The 20407-nt window shown below is 35.8% G+C and overlaps 1 protein-coding gene across 24 annotated transcripts in view; it reads left to right on the forward strand.

Annotated features, from left to right (window-relative positions):
- LOC133583004 (protocadherin gamma-C5-like) overlaps positions 1 to 15493 on the forward strand; it is a 212622-nt gene extending 197129 nt beyond the window's left edge. For 12 of the 24 annotated variants that reach the window (XM_072912445.1, XM_072912444.1, XM_072912440.1 and 9 more), the window contains exons 3-5: positions 4897 to 4950; positions 10915 to 11012; positions 14468 to 15493. In XM_072912445.1, the coding sequence (XP_072768546.1) occupies positions 4897 to 4950; positions 10915 to 11012; positions 14468 to 14772 (457 nt within the window). In that variant the 3' untranslated portion in view covers positions 14773 to 15493. The remainder of the gene's footprint in view (positions 1 to 4896; positions 4951 to 10914; positions 11013 to 14467) is intronic. The other 12 variants (XM_072912454.1, XM_072912453.1, XM_072912441.1 and 9 more) reach the window with 1 other exon arrangement.
- The last annotated feature ends 4914 nt before the right edge of the window (positions 15494 to 20407 follow it).

A 20407-nucleotide genomic window follows, 5' to 3' on the forward strand; every position in this document is an offset into this window, starting at 1 on the left:
TATTGACGCTTACATAGGTCTGGTGATAATGTTCCCCTTTAAAGCAATGTTAAAAGGATAAAGCCATTGTTTACAAATTTAGGTAAATAAATAACCATAAAATGTATATTTTGTTTTCTTATTGTACCGAAAATGAACCGAACCGTGACCTCTAAACCGAGGTACGTACCGAACCGGAATTTTTGTGTACCGTTACACCCTTAAGATTCACACTCCTGACTGATGCATCCATGCTTTCTAAAATGGCTGCCGCAGCCTCCTCGCTCCCTCCCCCTCGTGTTCCTCTCCTCCTCCGCCGGCTCCGTGCTGCAGATGAGCGATGGTCGCCAGAGCCGCTGGTGGGGGAGGGGAAGAAGAATGTACTTGTTCTCGCCTCTTTTTTCTGGCATTTGAAGGGTAGTTGTTTTTTGTGTTGTTTTTTTTTTTTATCTAAGTGATGACATGTTTGGAGACTGTTACCACGGCGCCACACATGATAACATGTTGCTCCGTGTCGTCATGCAGCAACGTTCCACAGTAGTTCTTGCACAACTCTGTGCTGTTAAACAGCAGCTGGGGGGAATCAATCTGGTCAGGAAGCTTTTCCACACATAAATACTGCAGGGACCATGGACACTTCATTAGGGACCTCTGCACAATAGGATGTCATCAAGAGCTTATCTCAAATGGAATGAGGGACAACATGTGTTTTATTTTTTGCATATCTGAATTTTGTCATTTATGCTTGTGCATTATTGACAAAACGTTAAAAGAAAGAGGTAAAAAAAAAAAAAAAAAATATTCACTGTTTAAAAATTAAAACATGAATGCAAATGTATATGCACCAAACTTCTTATTTATTTAAATATTGAACATTCCTCAAAGTATTGACAATAACGGAAACTATTTTAACCAAATATAGAAACACATGTGAATTATGCTTTATGCTACAAATATGTATATTTTTTATGAATCATCATAATTTTAATAATGTTTTAATTTGTTTAAAAAAAATATATATATATATATATATATATATATATATATATATATATATATATATATATTGTATTGTTCTTCAATTATTTTCTAGGGTTAATATTTTTTAAATATTTATCTTTTTTTTTTTTTTATTTAATTAGTACCCTATTAATTGTATTGTATTTATTATATTAATTAGAAGGCTAAAATGGGACATTACCTTTTTAATGAACATGTTTTAATATTTAAAATTTTAAAAAAAATATCTAAAAATTGTGACAATATTATTTACAAAAAGTTAAAAGAAAGAGGGAAAAAACCCAATATTCACTGTTTTAAAATGAAAACATGAATGCAAATACATATGCACCAAACTTCTTATTTAGTTGAATATTGAACATTCCTCAAAGTTGACAATAACGGAAACTATTTTAACCAAATATAGAAACACATGTGAATTATGCGTTATGCTACAAATATGTATATTTTTTATAAATCATAATTTTAATAATTTTTTAATTTGTTAAAAATAAAATAAAATAAATAAAATATTGTATTGTTCTTCAATTATTTTCTAGGGTTAATATTTTTTTAATATTTATATTTTTTTCTATTTAATTAGTACCCTAATTGTATTGTATTTATTATATTAATTAGAATCCTAAAATAGGACAGTTCTTTTTTAATGAACATGTTTTAATATTTAAAATTTAAAAAATTATCTAAATATTTAAAAATGTGACAATATTATTTACCAAAAGTTAAAAGAGAGGAAAAAAGCCCAATATTGACTGTTTAAAAATGAAAACATGAATGCAAATATATATGCACCAAACTTCTTATTTAGTTGAATATTGAACATTCCTCAAAGTATTGACAATAACGGAAACTATTCTAACCAAATATAGAAACACATGTGAATTATGCTTTATGCTACAAATATGTATATTTTTTATAAATCATCATAATTGTAATAATGTTTTAATTTGTTAAAAAAAAAAGAAAGAAAAAAAAAAAAAATATATATATATATATATATATATATATATATATATATATATTGTATTGTTCTTCAATTATTTTGTAGGGTTAATATTTTAATATTTTTAAAATGTTTATCTTTTTTTTTTTCTATTTAATTAGTACCCTATTAATTGTATTGTATTTATTATATTAATATAGAAGCCTAAAATGGGACATTACCTTTTTAATGAACATGTTTTAATATTTAAAATTTTAAAAAATATATCTAAAAATTGTGACAGTATTATTTACAAAAAGTTAAAAGAAAGAGGGAAAAACCCCAATATTCACTGTTTTAAAATGAAAACATGAATGCAAATATATATGCACCAAACTTCTTATTTAGTTGAATATTGAACATTCCTCAAAGTTGACAATAACGGAAACTATTTTAACCAAATATAGAAACACGTGAATTATGTTTTATGCTACAAATATGTATATTTTTTTTATAAATCATCATAGTTTTAATAATTTTTTAATTTGTTAAAAATAAAATAAAATCAAATAAATATTGTATTGTTCTTCAATTATTTTCTAGGGTTAATATTTTTTAAATATTTATATATTTTTTCTATTTAATTAGTACCATATAAATTGTATTGTATTTATTATATTAATTAGAAGCCTAAAATGGGACATGACCTTTTTAATGAACATATTTTAATATTTAAAATTTTTAAAAATATCTAAATATTTAAAAATGTGACAATATTATTTACCAAAAGTTAAAAGAGAGGACAAAAGCCCAATATTCACTGTTTAAAAATGAAAACATGAATGCAAATATATATGACCAAACTTCTTATTTAGTTGAATATTGCACATTCGTCAAAGTATTGACAATAATGGAAACTGTTCTAACTGGATATAGAAACAAATATGAATTATGCTTTATGCTACGAATATTTATCATTTTTATAAATCATCATAACTTAAATTTTGTTTTGTTTAAAACATTTTAAAAACATAGTATTGTTCTCCAATTCTTTTCCAGGGTTAATATTTTTTAAATATGTATCTTTTTTTTTTTCAAATGTAATTATTACCCTGTTAATTTGATTGTATTTATTGTATTAATTAGAATCCTAAAATGGGACATTACCTTTTTAATGAACATGTTTTAATATTTGAAATTTAAAAAAATATCTAAATATCTAAAAATGTGACAATATTATTAACAAAAAGTTAAAAGAAAGAGGGAAAAAAGCCCAATATTCACTGTTTAAAAATGAAAACACGAATGCAAATATATATGACCAAACTTCTTATTTGGTTGAATATTGAACATTCCTCAAAGTATTGACAATAACGGAAACTATTCCAACCGGCCATAGAAACAAAGGTGAATTATGCTTTATGCTATGAATATTTATCATTTTTATAAATCATCATAACTTAAATATTTTTTTTATTTGTTTAAAAAATGTTAAAACATAGTGTTTGTTCTCCAATTATTTTCCAGAGTTAATATTTTAATACTTTTGAAATATTTATCTTTTTTTTTTTTTCAATTTAATTAGTACTACATTACTTTTATTGACTTTATTGTATTTATTATATTAACTAGAATCCTACAAAAAGACATTATTTTTTTAATGAACATGTTTCAATATTTAAAATTTTAAAAGTATCTATTTTTATATATTTTACCCTACTAACACACTGAAAACATGGCTTTGGGGCGGCTTGAGTTTCATAATGTAAAGCGCTGTGAGTCTCTTGAGAAAAAGCGCTATTTAAATATAATTCATTTCACTCAATTGGTAATGATTATAAAGCTCACTTCCAATTTATTCATATAATTCAATAATCATAACTAAAAATGTGACAATATGTTAATTGTTATGTTTGCAGTTCACTGTGGTGTAGAATTCCACTACATCATGTGTCAAACTCAAGGCCCGGGGGCCAGATTTCATTTTATTTGGCCCTCGAAAGCCTGGAATTACTATGTATCAAAAAAAGTACTGTAACTTTTCTTCCTAAATGTATTCTTTTTTTGTATTTTGGGAGGAAAAAAATATATGTACTCCATGTAATCGCAAATTATGTTAACTTAAATACTATGCAAAAACATTTGATCAAACATTCAAACCAAAATAATTTAAAAAAAAAAAAATTTTTAATTAAAAACTTCTTTTTTTTTATTAAAAAATATAAAATATTGTCTAACTATGCAAAAACATTTTATCAAACATTCAAACCATTTTTTTTGTATAGAAATAAATACCAATAATGATGATTTCAAAGCGAGTTATCCATCAAATTGTGCAATGTAAAAGTAGCAAAAAAATTCATGGTAAAATTGTGACATTTACTGTGGTTTTTACAACATTTTTTTCTAAATGAAAAAAACAGTACTTTTTTTTTTTTACTGTAATAAACGGTGGTGCTGTTTTGGCATTTACAGTAATACACCGAAAAATCTAGTTGTTGATATGCGGTATAAAAAAAAAACCTGGCAGCTCAGGTGCCAAAATTTTACTGTAAAATTGCATTTTTTTTTATTTACAGTAAAAAAACAAATAAAAATTTTACAGTAAAATTCTGGCAACTGAGCTGCCTTTTTTTAACCATAAAAAAAGCACTTATTTTACATTTACAGTAATATACAATACATTTTGAGGTGAATTTATTGCAACTTACCATATTTTTTTTTACATTTTAGCTTAAAAAAATGCATTAAAAATTGTGCAATAATAGTATTCACTGTTAGAAGCGGCCCTCTGGGGCCAGACATAGCTGCCATGTGGCCCTCAGTGAAAACCACTTTGACACCTCTGCACTGCACTACATCATACTGAGAGAAACTAAAAATATGAGAAATGGTGAACTACAAGCACAAACAAATAAAAAGTTTGAGAAGAAGTTAGTAGTTGTTTGCGACTGTATAACATGTTGTGTTCTTAGTCCCCACATGCCATACGGTACACACATACGATGGACGCCGAAGAGTGGGACCAGGTACTCATTTAGACGTAGAACGTGTGGCCACTCTCTGCCCTTCCTCGCTCATCGGCGTTTCCATGTCGACCACCGACAGGACCTGATTGGCTAACAAGGGCAGAGAGTTGCTTGTGACACCGAGGCTGTGCTGTGTGTAGCTGTACTCGACTCATAGAGCTTCTGTTCTAGTCTCCCTAAAAGTTTGATGGGGTGTGCATACCTAGGCCACAATGCCTGCTGTGGCGTAGAAAAAGGACTGTGGCAATATTTTGTCGCGTGCGGTGTTGTGTAAGAAGTGCTTTGCCTTTTATGTGTGCAAAAGAAATGGAGCTTATGTACAAACCCCGTTTCCATATGAGTTGGGAAATTGTGTTAGATGTAAACATAAACGGAATACAATGATTTGCAAATCCTTTTCAACCCATATTCAGTTGAATATGCTACAAAGACAACATATTTGATGTTCAAACTGATAAACATTTTTTTTTTGCAAATAATCATTAACTTTAGAATTTGATGCCAGCAACACGTGACAAAGAAGTTGGGAAAGGTGGCAATAAATACTGATAAAGTTGAGGAATGCTCATCAAACACTTATTTGGAACATCCCACAGGTGAACAGGCAAATTGGGAACAGGTGGGTGCCATGATTGGGTATAAAAGTAGATTCCATGAAATGCTCAGTCATTCACAAACAAGGACGGGGCGAGGGTCACCACTTTGTCAACAAATGCGTGAGCAAATTGTTGAACAGTTTAAGAAAAACCTTTCTCAACCAGCCATTGCAAGGAATTTAGGGATTTCACCATCTACGGTCCGTAATATCATCAAAGGGTTCAGAGAATCTGGAGAAATCACTGCACGTAAGCAGCTAAGCCCGTGACCTTCGATCCCTCAGGCTGTACTGCATCAACAAGCGACATCAGTGTGTAAAGGATATCACCACATGGGCTCAGGAGCACTTCAGAAACCCCACTGTCGGTAACTACAGTTGGTCGCTACATCTGTAAGTGCAAGTTAAAACTCTCCTATGCAAGGCGAAAACCGTTTATCAACAACACCCAGAAACGCTGTCGGCTTCGCTGGGCCTGAGCTCATCTAAGATGGACTGATGCAAAGTGGAAAAGTGTTCTGTGGTCTGACGAGTCCACATTTCAAATTGTTTTTCGAAACTGTGGACGTCGTGTCCCCCGGACCAAAGAGGAAAAGAACCATCCGGATTGTTATAGGCGCAAAGTTGAAAAGCCAGCATCTGTGATGGAATGGGGGTGTATTAGTGCCCAAGACATGGGTAACTTACACATCTGTGAAGGCACCGTTAATGCTGAAAGGTACATACAGGTTTTGGAGCAACATATGTTGCCATCATGGACGCCCCTGCTTATTTCAGCAAGACAATGCCAAACCACGTGTTACAACAGTGTGGCTTCATAGTAAAAGAGTGCGGGTACTAGACTGGCCTGCCTGTAGTCCAGACCTGTCTCCCATTGAAAATGTGTGGCGCATTATGAAGCCTAAAATACCACAACGGAGACCCCCGGACTGTTGAACAACTTAAGCTGTACATCAAGCAAGAATGGGAAAGAATTCCACCTGAGAAGCTTCAAAAATGTGTCTCCTCAGTTCCTAAACGTTTACTGAGTGTTGTTAAAAGGAAAGGCCATGTAACACAGTGGTGAACATGCCCTTTCCCAACTACTTTGGCACGTGTTGCAGCCATGAAATTCTAAGTTAATTATTATTTGCAAAAAAAAAATAAAGTTGACTTTGTAGCATATTCAACTGAATATGGGTTGAAAAGGATTTGCAAATCACTGTATTCCGTTTATATTTACATCTAACACAATTTCCCAACTCATATGGAAACGAGGTTTGTATATTTTCCTCAGGCTGTACTGTCTGTGCCTGTTTGTGTGTAGCCCGCCATCATCACATGTGTGGCTTTTCCGCCTAATTTAGGGCTACCAAAAAGTCAACAAGAATGTGTCGGAGGGGAGGTTATCTTCAGACGCAGGCTTGGATCTTCCCGGCGAGGCAATAAAGCATAACTCTAGGAGATAAACAGCACTCTGGACCACAGGAAGTGATAACACTAACCACAGGAAGCGATAAACCAGAGGCTGGTTTAGTGTAAATGAAGCGCTCCCTGGTTTTTTTTTTCATCTCAAGCACGATGAGAGGAAGATGGCGGACGCTCAACTATGTGAGCTGTGTTTTGTTAACCCCCACCCATCCCCCCCGCCTTATTGTAATTTATTCAAGAGGATTGCTTGTTGTGTAGCACTCGTATAACACGGATTAAAAGCAGCATGACCCAGTTTTTTAGGTGCAGAGCTCGTGTTCACGCGGTGTGAGGACCAGGACAATAAAATAGATTGTGTTCACGCAGTGTGAGGACCATACTTGCCAACCTTGAGACCTCCGAATTCGGGAGATGGGGCGGGGTTTGGTGTTAGCAGGGGTGTATATTGTAGCGTATTGTAGAGTTAGTGCTGCGAGGGATTCTGGGTATTTGTTCTGTTGTGTTACGGTGCGGTGTGTTCTCCCGAAATGTGTTTGTTTGGTGTGGGTTCACAGTGTGGCGCATATTTGTAACAGTGTTAAAGTTGTTTATACGGCCACCCTCAGTGTGACCTGTATGGCTGTTGATCAAGTATGCCTTGCAATCACGTATGTGTGTGTAGAAGCCGCATATATTATGTGACTGGGCCGGCACGCTATAGGCACACCCCCTATATTGTTGTCCGGGTGGAAATCGGGAGAAATTCGGGAGAATGGTTGCCCCGGGAGATTTTCGGGAGGGGGCACTGAAATTCGTGAGTCTCCCGGGAAAATCGGGGGGGTTGGCAAGTATGGTGAGGACCAGGACAATAAAATAGATTGTGTTCACGCAGTGTGAGGACCATACTTGCCAACTTTGAGACCTCCGAATTCGGGAGATAGGGCGGGGTTTGGTGTTAGCAGGGGATGTATATTGTAGAGTTAGTGCTGCAAGGGATTCTGGGTATTTGTTCTGTTGTGTTTATGTTGTGTTACGGTGCGGTGTGTTCTCCCGAAATGTGTTTGTTTGGTGTGGGTTCACAGTGTGGCGCATATTTGTAACAGTGTTAAAGTTGTTTATACAGCCACCTTCAGTGTGACCTGTATGGCTCTTGATCAAGTATGTATTGCAATCACTTGTGTGTGTAGAAACCACATATATTATGTGACTGAGCCTTTAAGGCACGCCTAGGGATGATGTTTGATAAGGAATTATCGAGTTTGAGCCCATTATTGAATCCTCTTATCGAACCGATTCCTTAACGATTCTCTTATCGAATCCAGATAGGTTTTTGTATATGGAACAAAACACAATATTTGGTTTAACAAAAGCTCACTTTTATTTGATAAGAAAAAAATAAAATCAAATAAATAAATAAATATTGACTGTTACCCCCCTAAAAAAAAAAAAAAAAAAAAAAAATGACTGTTTGTACCCAAAGTATATTAAGTGGGATTTTTCAGAAAAACAAATATATACAGTAACACAAAAACTTTACCACTTTCCACCTTAATATTGCGTTACATAAACAAGTTAAACAGTTTACTTACAGACTTATCTTTTCCCAAGGCTTGTAAGAGCTAACACAACTTGTCTACTTCTCAATTGTCTCAACCCGGAAGTGCCCAAACTAATGACGCGTAGTATTTTCATATCGCCACAAGGTAAGAGTCTACAATCAAATAGTCATAACATTGCACGTCCCACAGGGCATTTCCTGTACGTGGGAAGGGATTCGAATAAAGAACCAACTCTTTTTCTCTACTATAGTGGTCTCGATAACGGGAACCGGTTCTCAAAAAGGGATTCGAGTCCATGGAATCGGTTCTTTTATTATCGAACAACCGGGAGAACCGATTTCGAACATCATCCCTAGGCACGCCTCCTATATTGTTGTCCGGGTGGAAATCGGGAGAAATTCGGGAGAATGGTTGCCCCGGGAGATTCTCGGGAGGGGGCACTGAAATTCGGGAGTCTCCCGGGAAAATCGGGAGGGTTGGCAAGTATGGTGAGGACCAGGACAATAAAATAGATTGTGTGTTCACGCAGTGTGAGGATTCATACTTGCCAACCTTGAGACCTCTGAATTCGGGAGATGGGGCGGGGTTTGGTGTTAGCGGGGGTGTATATTGTAGCGTATTGTAGAGTTAGTGCTGTAAGGGATTCTGGGTATTTGTTCTGTTGTGTTTATGTTGTGTTACGGTGCGGTGTGTTCTCCCAAAATGTGTTTGTTTGGTGTGGGTTCACAGTGTGGCGCATATTTGTAACAGTGTTAAAGTTGTTTATACGGCCACCTTCAGTGTGACCTGTATGGCTGTTGATCAAGTATGCCTTGCAATCACTTATGTGTGTGTAGAAGCCGCATATATTATGTGACTGGGCCGGCACGCTATAGGCAGTGCCTTTAAGGCACGCCTAGGGATGATGTTTGATAAGAAATTATTGAGTTCGAGCCCATTATCGAATCCGCTTATCGAACCGATTCCTAATCGATTTTCTTATCGAATCCAGATAGGTTGTTGTATATGGAAAAAAACACAATATTTGGTTTAACAAAAGCTCACTTTTATTTGATTAGAAAAAAATAAAATAAATAAATAAATATTGACTCTTACCCCCCTAAAAAAAAATTGAAAAAATAAATATTGACTGTTGTTACCCAAAGTGTATTAAGTGGGATTTTTCAGAAAAACAAATATATACAGTAACACAAAAACTTAACCACTTTCCACCTTAATATTGAGTTACATAAACAAGTTAAACAGTTTACTTACAGACTTGTCTTTTCCAAGGCTTGTAAGAGCTAACACAACTTGTCTACTTCTCAATTGTCTCAACCCGGAAGTGCCCAAACTAATGACGCGTAGTATTTTCATATCGCCACAAGGTGTCAGCAAGAGTCTACAATCAAATAGTCATAACATTGCACGTCCCACAGGGCATTTTCTGTACGTGGGAAGGGATTCGAATAAAGAACCAACTCTTTTTCTCTACTATAGTGGTCTCGATAACGGGAACCGGTTCTCAAAAAGGGATTTGAGTCCATGGAATCGGTTCTTTTCTTATCGAACAACCGGGAGAACCGATTTCGAACATCATCCCTAAGCACGCCCCCTATATTGTTGTCCGGGTGGAAATCGGGAGAAATTCGGGAGAATGGTTGCCCCGGGAGATTCTCGGGAGGGGGCACTGAAATTCGGGAGTCTCCCGGGAAAATCGGGTGGGTTGGCAAGTATGGTGAGGACCAGGACAATAAAATAGATTGTGTGTTCACGCAGTGTGAGGATTCATACTTGCCAACCTTGAGACCTCCGAATTCGGGAGATGGGGCAGGGTTTGGTGTTAGCGGGGGTGTATATCGTAGCGTATTGTAGAGTTAGTGCTGGAAGGGATTCTGGGTATTTGTTCTGTTGTGTTTATGTTGTGTTACGATGCGGTGTGTTCTCCCGAAATGTGTTTGTTTGGTGTGGGTTCACAGTGTGGCGCATATCTGAACAGTGTTTAAGTTGTTTATACGGCCACCCTCAGTGTGACCTGTATGGCTGTTGATCAAGTATGCCTTGCAATCACTTATGTGTGTGTAGAAGCCGCATATATTATGTGACTGGGCCGGCACGCTATAGGCAGTGCCTTTAAGGCACGCCTAGGGATGATGTTTGATAAGAAATTATCGAGTTCAAGGCCATTAGGGGGCACTGAAATTCGTGAATCTCCCGGGAAAATCGGGAAGGTTGGCAAGTATGGTGAGGACCAGGACAATAAAATAGATTGCAGGTTCTTTCCTTTGGTCAACAAGCCCGTGATGGTGAATTGATGTCATTCTTGTGTAGCCACCCTATGACACCTTGACCAAAGTCTGTATTTGCCACCAAGGACTAAAGCTACTTGTTATTGCCAGTGGGTCTCACCCTCCTTTCCTCTCTCCCTTCCAACACACGCAGGGCTGCCGGAGGACCTGAGGTTGCCATGGGAACCGGCCCCTGGCCCCAACCCCCAACTGAAGCGGAGCAGCTCCAAGCCCTGATGGCCGCGGCAAACGGTGAGTCCGGACACCTCGCTGTGGTCATCGATAAACACGCACAGTGTTGTGTCACAAACAGGACGTTACATGTTCCTGTTCCTGCACACGCATGTGACTCATTTCTGGAATGACTTGGAAAAAAGAAGTATAATGCGAAGCACAGGAGTTTCAAATTAAAATACCAGTGCCTTCCTTCCACGTATGTTGGAGACACACTCCTCCACGTCAGCAGGGAGGAAAGGACAGTGATGGAAAATGAAGCGCGTCTCTAAAGGCCAGACACGGGAAGGAGGAGTGATGGTGTGCAAAAGTGTTTGTTTTTTTTAAACCGTGAAAGCGAGCGAGCTTCTTTGCATGTTCACACAGAGTGACATGGAGGAGCTGCTGAGGGGCGGGGGGTGAGGAGGGTGAGGGGGGGGGGGGGGGGGGGGTTGTTCTCTGCATTGCAGAGGCTGAGGAAGAATTCTCAGCAAAGCAGCGATGCACTCGAAGCAAGAGGACAAAGCAGCACGTATTTGTTTGGATACATAAACAAATGCCGATAAATGCTTTACAAATGTAATATCGAAAATGATCGGTATCGGTTTCTTAAAGTAAAATGTATGACGTTTTAAAACGCCGCTGTGCACACGGACGTAGGGAGTAGTACAAAGCGCCAATAAACCTTAAAGCCATTTCCTCTGCGTGCGTGCCGTCCGAGTAACATAATATCTGCAAGGCATACTTGGTCACCAGCCATACAGGTCACACTGAGGGTGGCCGTATAAACAACTCTAACACTGTTGCAAATATGCGCCACACTGTGAACCCACAACAAACAAGAATGACAAACACATTTCGGGAGAACATCCGCACCGTAGCACAACATAAACACAACAGAACAAATACCCAGAATCCCTTGCAGTACTAACTCTTCCGGGACGCTACAATATAAGCCCCCCCGCTACCGCTATAGTCTCTCTCAGGGAGAGCATGTCCCAAATTCCAAGCTTCTGTTTGGATAGATAGATAGATAGTACTTTATTGATTCCTTCCTACATTGAATGAGTTTAAAGTTTCTGTGAAAGGACTGCAGTCTACCTTGTCTGTATGCACATGTGTCATGTGAGCAAGTTTTAATGTTGTAAATGTGATGTTTTATGTGTTGTTTACTGTTTTTTTAATGTAACCTTGCTGTTGCCCTCTTGGCCAGGTCTCCCTTGGAAAAGAGATCCTTGATCTCAATGGGATTTTTACCTGGTTAAATAAAGGCTAAATAAAAAAATAAAATTCAGGAGAGTTCCCTCAGGAAAATTACAATTCCAGCAGCAGTGTACAGAATTGAGATGGAATTTAAAAAGCAAAAAGTAAATAATAAAAAATATTACAATAAGAATAAAAATAAAGAGCAATGAGAATAAAAATATAACAGTAAAATAAGAATATAACGAGAGAAACTAGGCAGTAGTGAGCGTGTTATGAAAAAGTATTGCACTGTTATTGTTTTGAGGCATGTTAAAAAAAATAATGCACTTTGTGACTTCAATAATAAATATGGCAGTGCCATGTTGGCATTTTTTTTCCATAACTTGAGTTGATTTATTTTGGAAAACCTTGTTACATTGTTTAATGCATCCAGCGGGGCATCACAACATAATTAGGCATAATAATGTGTTAATTCCATGACTGTATATATCGGTATCGGTTGATATAGGTATCGGTAATTAAGAGTTGGACAATATCGGAATATCGGATATCGGTAAAAAAGCCATTATCGGACATCTCTAGTAATTAGACATGTGTATCACGTGGTTTTAGTTGTTTGTGTAAGCTAACGGCTGCACACACGCACAAGGGTGACAATTTGTCAAAAACATGCACCTCCTGTCTCGCCTGTGCTATCATTTTTCTGACAAATGCTGTTAATAAACCCCCAAAGTTTGGCCTCATAATTGGATTTCAATATTGAAAATTCTCACACACCTCAGTGCTCTCTACTGTGACTTTAGGGCAGGGCTCCGTGTACCAATTCCGGCCCAGGAATGACATCATATTGGCCCCCCGAGTTCAGTTCCAAACTCATTGGGGTGTCAAACTAATTTTAGCTCAGGGGCCGCATGGGGGGAAATCTGTGCACACGCGGGCCGGACTATTAAAATCATGGCATTAAAACAAAAAAAAATAAAGACAACTTCAGATTGTTTTCTTAGTCTTACTTTGGCCAAAAATAGAACAAACACATTCTGAAAATATTACAATAAAAGTATAGAACAAAACTACCGGCAGTGGTAAAGTTTAGATCCATGAAAGGGAATAAATGTTTATAACTGAATAAATGTACATATGCATAAACATTTGTTTTCTTTTGTATTATTATTTTAATGAATTAAGTAACGTTTATGACAACCTTTTTCCAAAACACAATATACCGTATTTTTCGGAGTATAAGTCGCACCGGCCGAAAATGCATAATAAAGAAGGAAAAAAAACATATATAAGTCGCACTGGAGTATAAGTCGCATTTTTGGGGGGAAATGTATTTGATAAAACCAACACCGAGCGGTAACAGCCAATCAGCAGTGCGTATTCAGAGCGCATTGTGTCAGTGCTCAACCGTCAATGAGCAGGTAGGTGTTCAGCAGGTAATCATCAGGCTGCGGACTCTCTCCAAATTATAATAAACACCTCCCAGTCAACTACTAGTAACATCACAGCAGCACAGCTCACTTGCAGTCCTGGCTTGAGGTGAAGGCTAATTAGCTTTTAACATAACGTTAGCTCATTATGCATTGTGTGTGTGTGTGTGTGTTACGGACAGCAAAGCCCTGTCTGTCTGTTATTTCACTTTACCTTTTTCTGTGTAGATTGAGCTGTGTTGAAGCAGCAAAAAAGGACTTTATGTTAAATGAAGAGTTTCTGTCTCTGATAGTTGATATAATAATGTAACTGCATCATTAAGCCTACATGAACTCCATGGTGTTCAGGGATGAATAGTCTCTCCTATTGCTATTGTACTATTTTTTCAGCTATAGTTACATTAATCATTAGTAATGGAGCAGCCTAGTTTTGAATGGCAGGGTCCCTGCTATCACATGTTGATAAAAATATAACATTTACATAATAAAAATCAACTACAGGCTTCCCAAATGCTGTAATAAACTAAGCATGATGAGTTGACTTGAAACTGTTTAATGTTGCACTTTTTTGTCATTTTATTTAATCTGAGCAACAACTTGAGGCAGTTTAATGTTGATTAACGTGGGCAGAATTATTATAGTGTTCCCTGTGTTAAAAGGATAAAGCCATTGTTTACAAATTTGGTAAATAAATAACCAAAAAATGTATATTTTGTTGTTTTCTTACTGTACCAAAAATGAACCGAACCGTGACCTCTAAACCGAATTTTTGTGTACCGTTACACCCCTACATAATACAGAAAAACATGTGCCGTGTTTTTTTTTTTTCTAATAAGATTTCTTCTTCTCATCCAAAAGTGGGCGAGGCGACCGGCACCCTGGGACCGGGCACCATGGGCCTGACCACCCGCTACAGCCCCCAGTTCACCCTGCAGCACGTGCCCGACTACCGGCAGAACGTCTACATCCCGGGCAGCACGGCCACCCTCACCTCCAACCCCCAGCAGCAGCAGCAGCAGCAGCAGCAGCAGCAGCAGCAGGCCATGGCCCAGCAGGCCGGCCAGCAGGCGCTGCCCCCGCCCCAGTCCGGCCAGCCCGAGCCCCCCAAGGCCGCCCAGACCCCGGCCTCCAAGAAGAAGTCCACCAAGAAGGAGAAGAAGTAGGCGGAGGAATGCTTAAGGCGACCCCCCCACACCCCGCCATGAAGTATCTTATCTCGCTGAGGTCCGGGTGGACCACATGGACGGTTCTGAGGGTTCTTTTGGAAGTGTCTGGAGGGTCTTTGAGGAGTGGCAACACACTTGTAATCAATAGATCTAGTTTGGCTGGGTATGGGGGGTTATTGTGATTATTTGTCGCTTTGGCTCGGACAAGAAACCTTGCAAGTGATGTATCCTGAGAAATGTTAGTCCGATTTATTGTGCTCTTTCCCCCTGCCCCAAACTGGGAAGTTGTAAGTACGCTTCGTCGCCATCTTATTTCCACGTAGGCTCCGCACGAGCAGGATCTCCCACTCTGTGGTGATAAGTTTGTTTTTACCGCTCTTACAAACTCGTCTGCATGCTCTTTAAAAGGTTCAAACATACTAGTTTAGAGTTGAACTATGCATTGCAAAAGAGGAGGACGTCCCCCCCCGCCCCCAAACCTTCCCCCGGGCGCCCCTTCGACACCCCCCCTGCCAAATCAACAGAATGCACATGGAGCATTTACCCCAAAAAATGAAATTTGTAACCATGGTTTTGAGTAGGGCTGCAACAACTATTCGATTAAATCGATTAAAATCGATTATAAAAATAGTTGGCGATTAATTTAGTCATCGATTCGTTAGATCTATTCGCAGAGGCTATTTTCTATTTTTATTTTTTTTTAATCTTTTTTTTTTTTTATAAACCTTTATTTATAAACTGCAACATTTACAAACTACTGAGCCCCTAAAGGGACATGGGGGGAAACAACATTTTTTTTTTTTTTTTTTTTTTTTTAGACATGTATCTTTGCGCATGAAAAACTTTTTATAAAATTATAAAAAAAAAAATTAAAAAAAATAGAATTTTAATTTTTTTAATTTTATTTAGACATGTATCTCGTGCGCACGAGAAACTATCTTGTGTGCATGAGATACATGTCTAAAAAAATAAATAAATAAATACAATTTAAATAAAAAAATTGTATAATTTTATAAAACAAAACTATCTCATGCGCACGAGAAAGTTTCTCGTGCGCACAAGATACATGTCTAAAAAAATAAAATTAAAATTAAAATATTATACTTTTTTTTTCTTCTTTTTTTTTACAATTTTATAAAAAGTTTCTTGTGCGCACAAAATACATGTCTAAAAAATAAAAATTAAAAATTAAAAATTATAAAAAATGTTTTCCCCCCATGTCCCTTTAGGGGCTCCGTAACAAACAGCTGAGAAACAATAATCAAAATAAGTATGGTGCCAGTACGCTGTTTTTTTTTCAATAAAATACTGGAAAGGATAGAAATGCAGTTAGTCTCTTTTATCCGATTATTAATCGATTAATCAAAGTATTAATCGACAGATTAATCGATTACCAAATTAGTTGTTTTTTTGTTTTTTTATAAACCTTTATTTATAAACTGCAACATTTACAAACTACAAAGCCCCTAAAGGGACATGGGGAAAAACATTTTTTCAAATTTTTTTTTTTTTTTTTTTAGACATGTATCTTTTTTATAAAATTATAAAAAAAATATTTTTAAAAAAATTATAATTTTCATTTTTTGTAATTTTTTTTAGACATGTATCTTGTGCGCGCGAGAAACTATCTCGTGCGCACGAGATACATGTCTAAAAAAATAAAATAAAATTAAAAAAAAAAAATTTTTTTTAATTTTTTTTTTTATAATTTTATAAAAAGAAACTATCGTGCGCACAAGATACATGTCTAAAAAAAAAAAATTTAAAAATATAAACAATTTTTTTTTTTATAATTTTATAAAAAGTTGCTCGTGCGCACGAGATACATGTCTAAAAAAAAAAATTATTAAAAAAATTATTTAAAAAAACCAAAAAAAATTCCCCCATGTCCCTTTAGGGGCTCCGTAACAAACAGTTGAGAAACAATAATCAAAATAAGTATGGTGCCAGTATGCTGGGTTTTTTTCAGTAAAATACTGGAAAGGATTGAAATGCAGTTTGTCTCTTTTATCCGATTATTAATCGATTAATCGAAGTAATAATCGACAGATTAATCGATTATCAAATTAGTTGTGAGTTGCAGCCCTAGTTTTCAGCATGCGTCCACTTGGAGCTGCCCCCTGAACCCGAGCCCCCGCATTGAGAGCCAGACCTGAAGAAACGCACTGATGTCGGGGTGGAAGTATTTGCCATGGTTATTTTTTCTAGCGGGGAGCGGACGGGTGGGGTGGCGCCTGGCAAGGGGGTGGGGACCCAACCCTGGCTCCACCCACTGAATGTACAGAGCGACCACCACTCGTTTTAAACCCGCACTGACCCAGGTCGGGGGTCACTCCACCTCCCCCGCCCCCGTGTGTAAATAAACCCGAGTCCCGTCGACGGTATGAGCCAGGGGTTTTTGTGTCGTAGGGACCTGCCGTCCAGCCCTTTCAAAATAAAAGTCCCTCTCCACAAAGCGTGGCTCACTACTGGAATGTGTTGCATTTTTTGTTTTACAAGAAAAATGAAGGAGTAAAAAAGATTTGAAAAAAAATACAGTTATGACTTAAAAAATGTGTTTGTGTTGCAATGTAGTAACTAAGCACCATGGAAGCCAACTAACTCGTCAAGGTGTAAATAAAAAAAAAAAAGATAACTTTAGATAAGGTGACACATGTAGACTAGTTAACTCGTGGTTTGTGTTGCGCATATTTTTGTGTTCATTTTCTCTCTCTCTCTCTATCTTTTATCACCCTCTGAAGAAACAAACAAAAAAAAAAAAGATTTCTATCCTTCCGTAACCTCTTAATGTTCTTTTTTGCGGTGGTTTGATCTCGTGCATTTGTGAACGAATGCCTTTCATTCTCTTTCTGTCCATATGAACAAATGACTATAAATATTATATATGTGTGTCCGTCCGCTGCTGAATTAATATTCTATCCTGCTGTATTATCTTTCTTATCAGACGCTTAAACCCCCCACGCTTTATCCCTGTGTTACTATTATTTTCATGCTAATATTTATATTGCTGTTTTATTTTCTTCTTGAACACTGACATTTCAAATAAAAAGATTCTGAATTTAATCCTCTTTCTGTATCATTTTTGTTTCTCCCTGTAACAAACAGAGTGTCAACTTTTGAGTTTGTTAATGTTTTATTCCTGCAGCTAATAAAGGCATTAATTATTAATAACATCCCAAGAAGCCTCGCTGTGACCCCAGTCTGATCAATTTGCTCTAACTGCTTCTTTGAAATAAAGGGACAATATAAAAGGCTACTAAATTGGACTAAAAACTAAATTATTGTTTTCATTAATGTGAGTAAAGATTAAAAAATAGCACTATTAATACTAACAATAGTAACTAAAAAATGTTTAATTGGGCCTTTGGCGACATCGGGGTGTCTCTTGCTTCACTAGACAGTTGCTAAAGTGCTAAATGTGAATTTATTATTATTATTATTTTGCTTTAATAGATCGTGCTAAAGTGATAACTGTGAACTTGTTTTGCTTTAAAAACAGACAGTTGTTAAGTGCTAGATGTGATTTTATGTTTGCTTTAATAGATAGTGCTAAAGTGATAAGTGTAAAATTGTTTTGCTTTTAAAACAGACAGTTGTTAAGTGCTAAATGTGAATTTATTTTGCTTTAATAGATAGTGCTAAAGTGATAACTGTGAACTTGTTTTGCTTTTAAAACAGACAGTTGTTAAGTGCTAAATGTGAATTTATTTTGCTTTAATAGATAGTGCTAAAGTGATAACTGTGAACTTGTTTTGCTTTTAAAACAGACAGTTGTTAAGTGCTAAATGTGAATTTATTTTTGCTTTAATAGATAGTGCTAAAGTGATAACTGTGAACTTCTTTTGCTTTTAAAACAGAGTTGTTAAGTGCTAAATGTGAATTTATTTTGCCTTAATAGATAGTGCTAAAGTGATGACTGTGAACTTCTTTTGCTTTTAAAATAGACAGTTGTTAAGTACTAAATGTGAATTTATTTTGCTTTATTCGATAGTGCTAAAGTGATAACTGTAAACTTGTTTTGCTTTTAAAACAGACAGTTTTTAAGTGCTAAATGTGAATTTATTTTTGCTTTATTCGATAGTGCTAAAGTGATAACTGTAAACTTGTTTTGCTTTTAAAACAGACAGTTGTTAAGTGCTAAATGTGAATTTATTTTGCTTCAATAGATCGTGCTAAAGTGATAACTGTAAACTTGTTTTGTTTTTAAAATAGACAGTTTTTAAGTGCTAAATGTGAATTTATTTTTGCTTTATTCGATAGTGCTAAAGTGATAACTGTGAACTTGTTTTGCTTTAAAAACAGACAGTTGTTAAGTGCTAAATGTGAATTTATTTTGCTTTAATAGATAGTGCTAAAGTGATAACTGTAAACTTGTTTTGCTTTTAAAACAGAGTTGTTAGGTGCTAAATGTGAATTTATTTTCGCTTTAATAGATCGTGCTAAAGTGATAACAGTGAACTTGTTTTGCTTTTAAAACAGACAGTTGTTAAGTGCTAAATGTGAATTTATTTTGCTTTAATAAATCGTGCTAAAGTGATAACTGTGAACTTGTTTTGCTTTTAAAACAGACAGTTTTTAAGTGCTAAATGTGAATTTATTTTGCTTTAATAGATCGTGCTAAAGTGATAACTGTGAACTTGTTTTGCTTTTAAAATAGACAGGTGTTAAGTGCTAAATGTGAATTTATTTTGCTTTAATAGATAGTTCTAAAGTGATAACTGTGAACTTGTTTTGCTTTTAAAATAGACAGTTTTTAAGTGCTAAATGTGAATTTATTTTGCTTTAATAGATCGTGCTAAAGTGATAACTGTAAACTTGTTTTGCTTTTAAAACAGACAGTTGTTAAGTACTAAATGTGAATTTATTTTGCTTTATTCGATAGTGCTAAAGTGATAACTGTGAACTTGTTTTGCTTTAAAAACACACAGTTAAGTTCTAAATGTGAATTTATTTTGCTTTGAGTGATAGTGCTAAAGTGATAACTGTAAACTTGTTTTGCTTTTAAAATAGACAGTTTTTAAGTGCTAAATGTGAATTTATTTTGCTTTAATAGATCGTGCTAAAGTGATAACTGTGAACTTGTTTTGCTTTTAAAACAGACAGTTGTTAAGTGCTAAATGTTAGCTTGTTTTGCTTTTTAAAATAGACAGTTGCTTAAGTGCTAAATGTGAATTTATTTTGCTTTATTCGATAGTGCTAAAGTGATAACTGTGAACTTGTTTTGCTTTTAAAACAGACAGTTGTTAAGTGCTAAATGTGAATTTATTTTGCTTTAATAGATAGTGCTAAAGTGATAACTGTGAACTTGTTTTGCTTTTAAAACAGACAGTTGTTAAGTGCTAAATGTGAATTTATTTTGGTTTAATAGATAGTGCTAAAGAGATAACTGTGAACTTGTTTTGCTTTTAAAACAGACAGTTAAGTGCTAAATGTGAATTTATTTTGCTGTAAGCAATAGTGCTAAAGTGATAATTGTAGACTTGTTTTGCTTTAAAAAGAGACAGTTGTTAAGTGCTAAATGTGAATTTATTTTTGCTTTATTCGATAGTGCTAAAGTGATAACTGTAAACTTGTTTTGCTTTTAAAACAGACAGTTGTTAAGTGCTAAATGTGAATTTATTTTGCTTTAATA

The sequence above is a fragment of the Nerophis lumbriciformis genome, linkage group LG36, assembly GCF_033978685.3.
Source record: "Nerophis lumbriciformis linkage group LG36, RoL_Nlum_v2.1, whole genome shotgun sequence".
NCBI classification, from domain to species: domain Eukaryota; kingdom Metazoa; phylum Chordata; class Actinopteri; order Syngnathiformes; family Syngnathidae; genus Nerophis; species Nerophis lumbriciformis.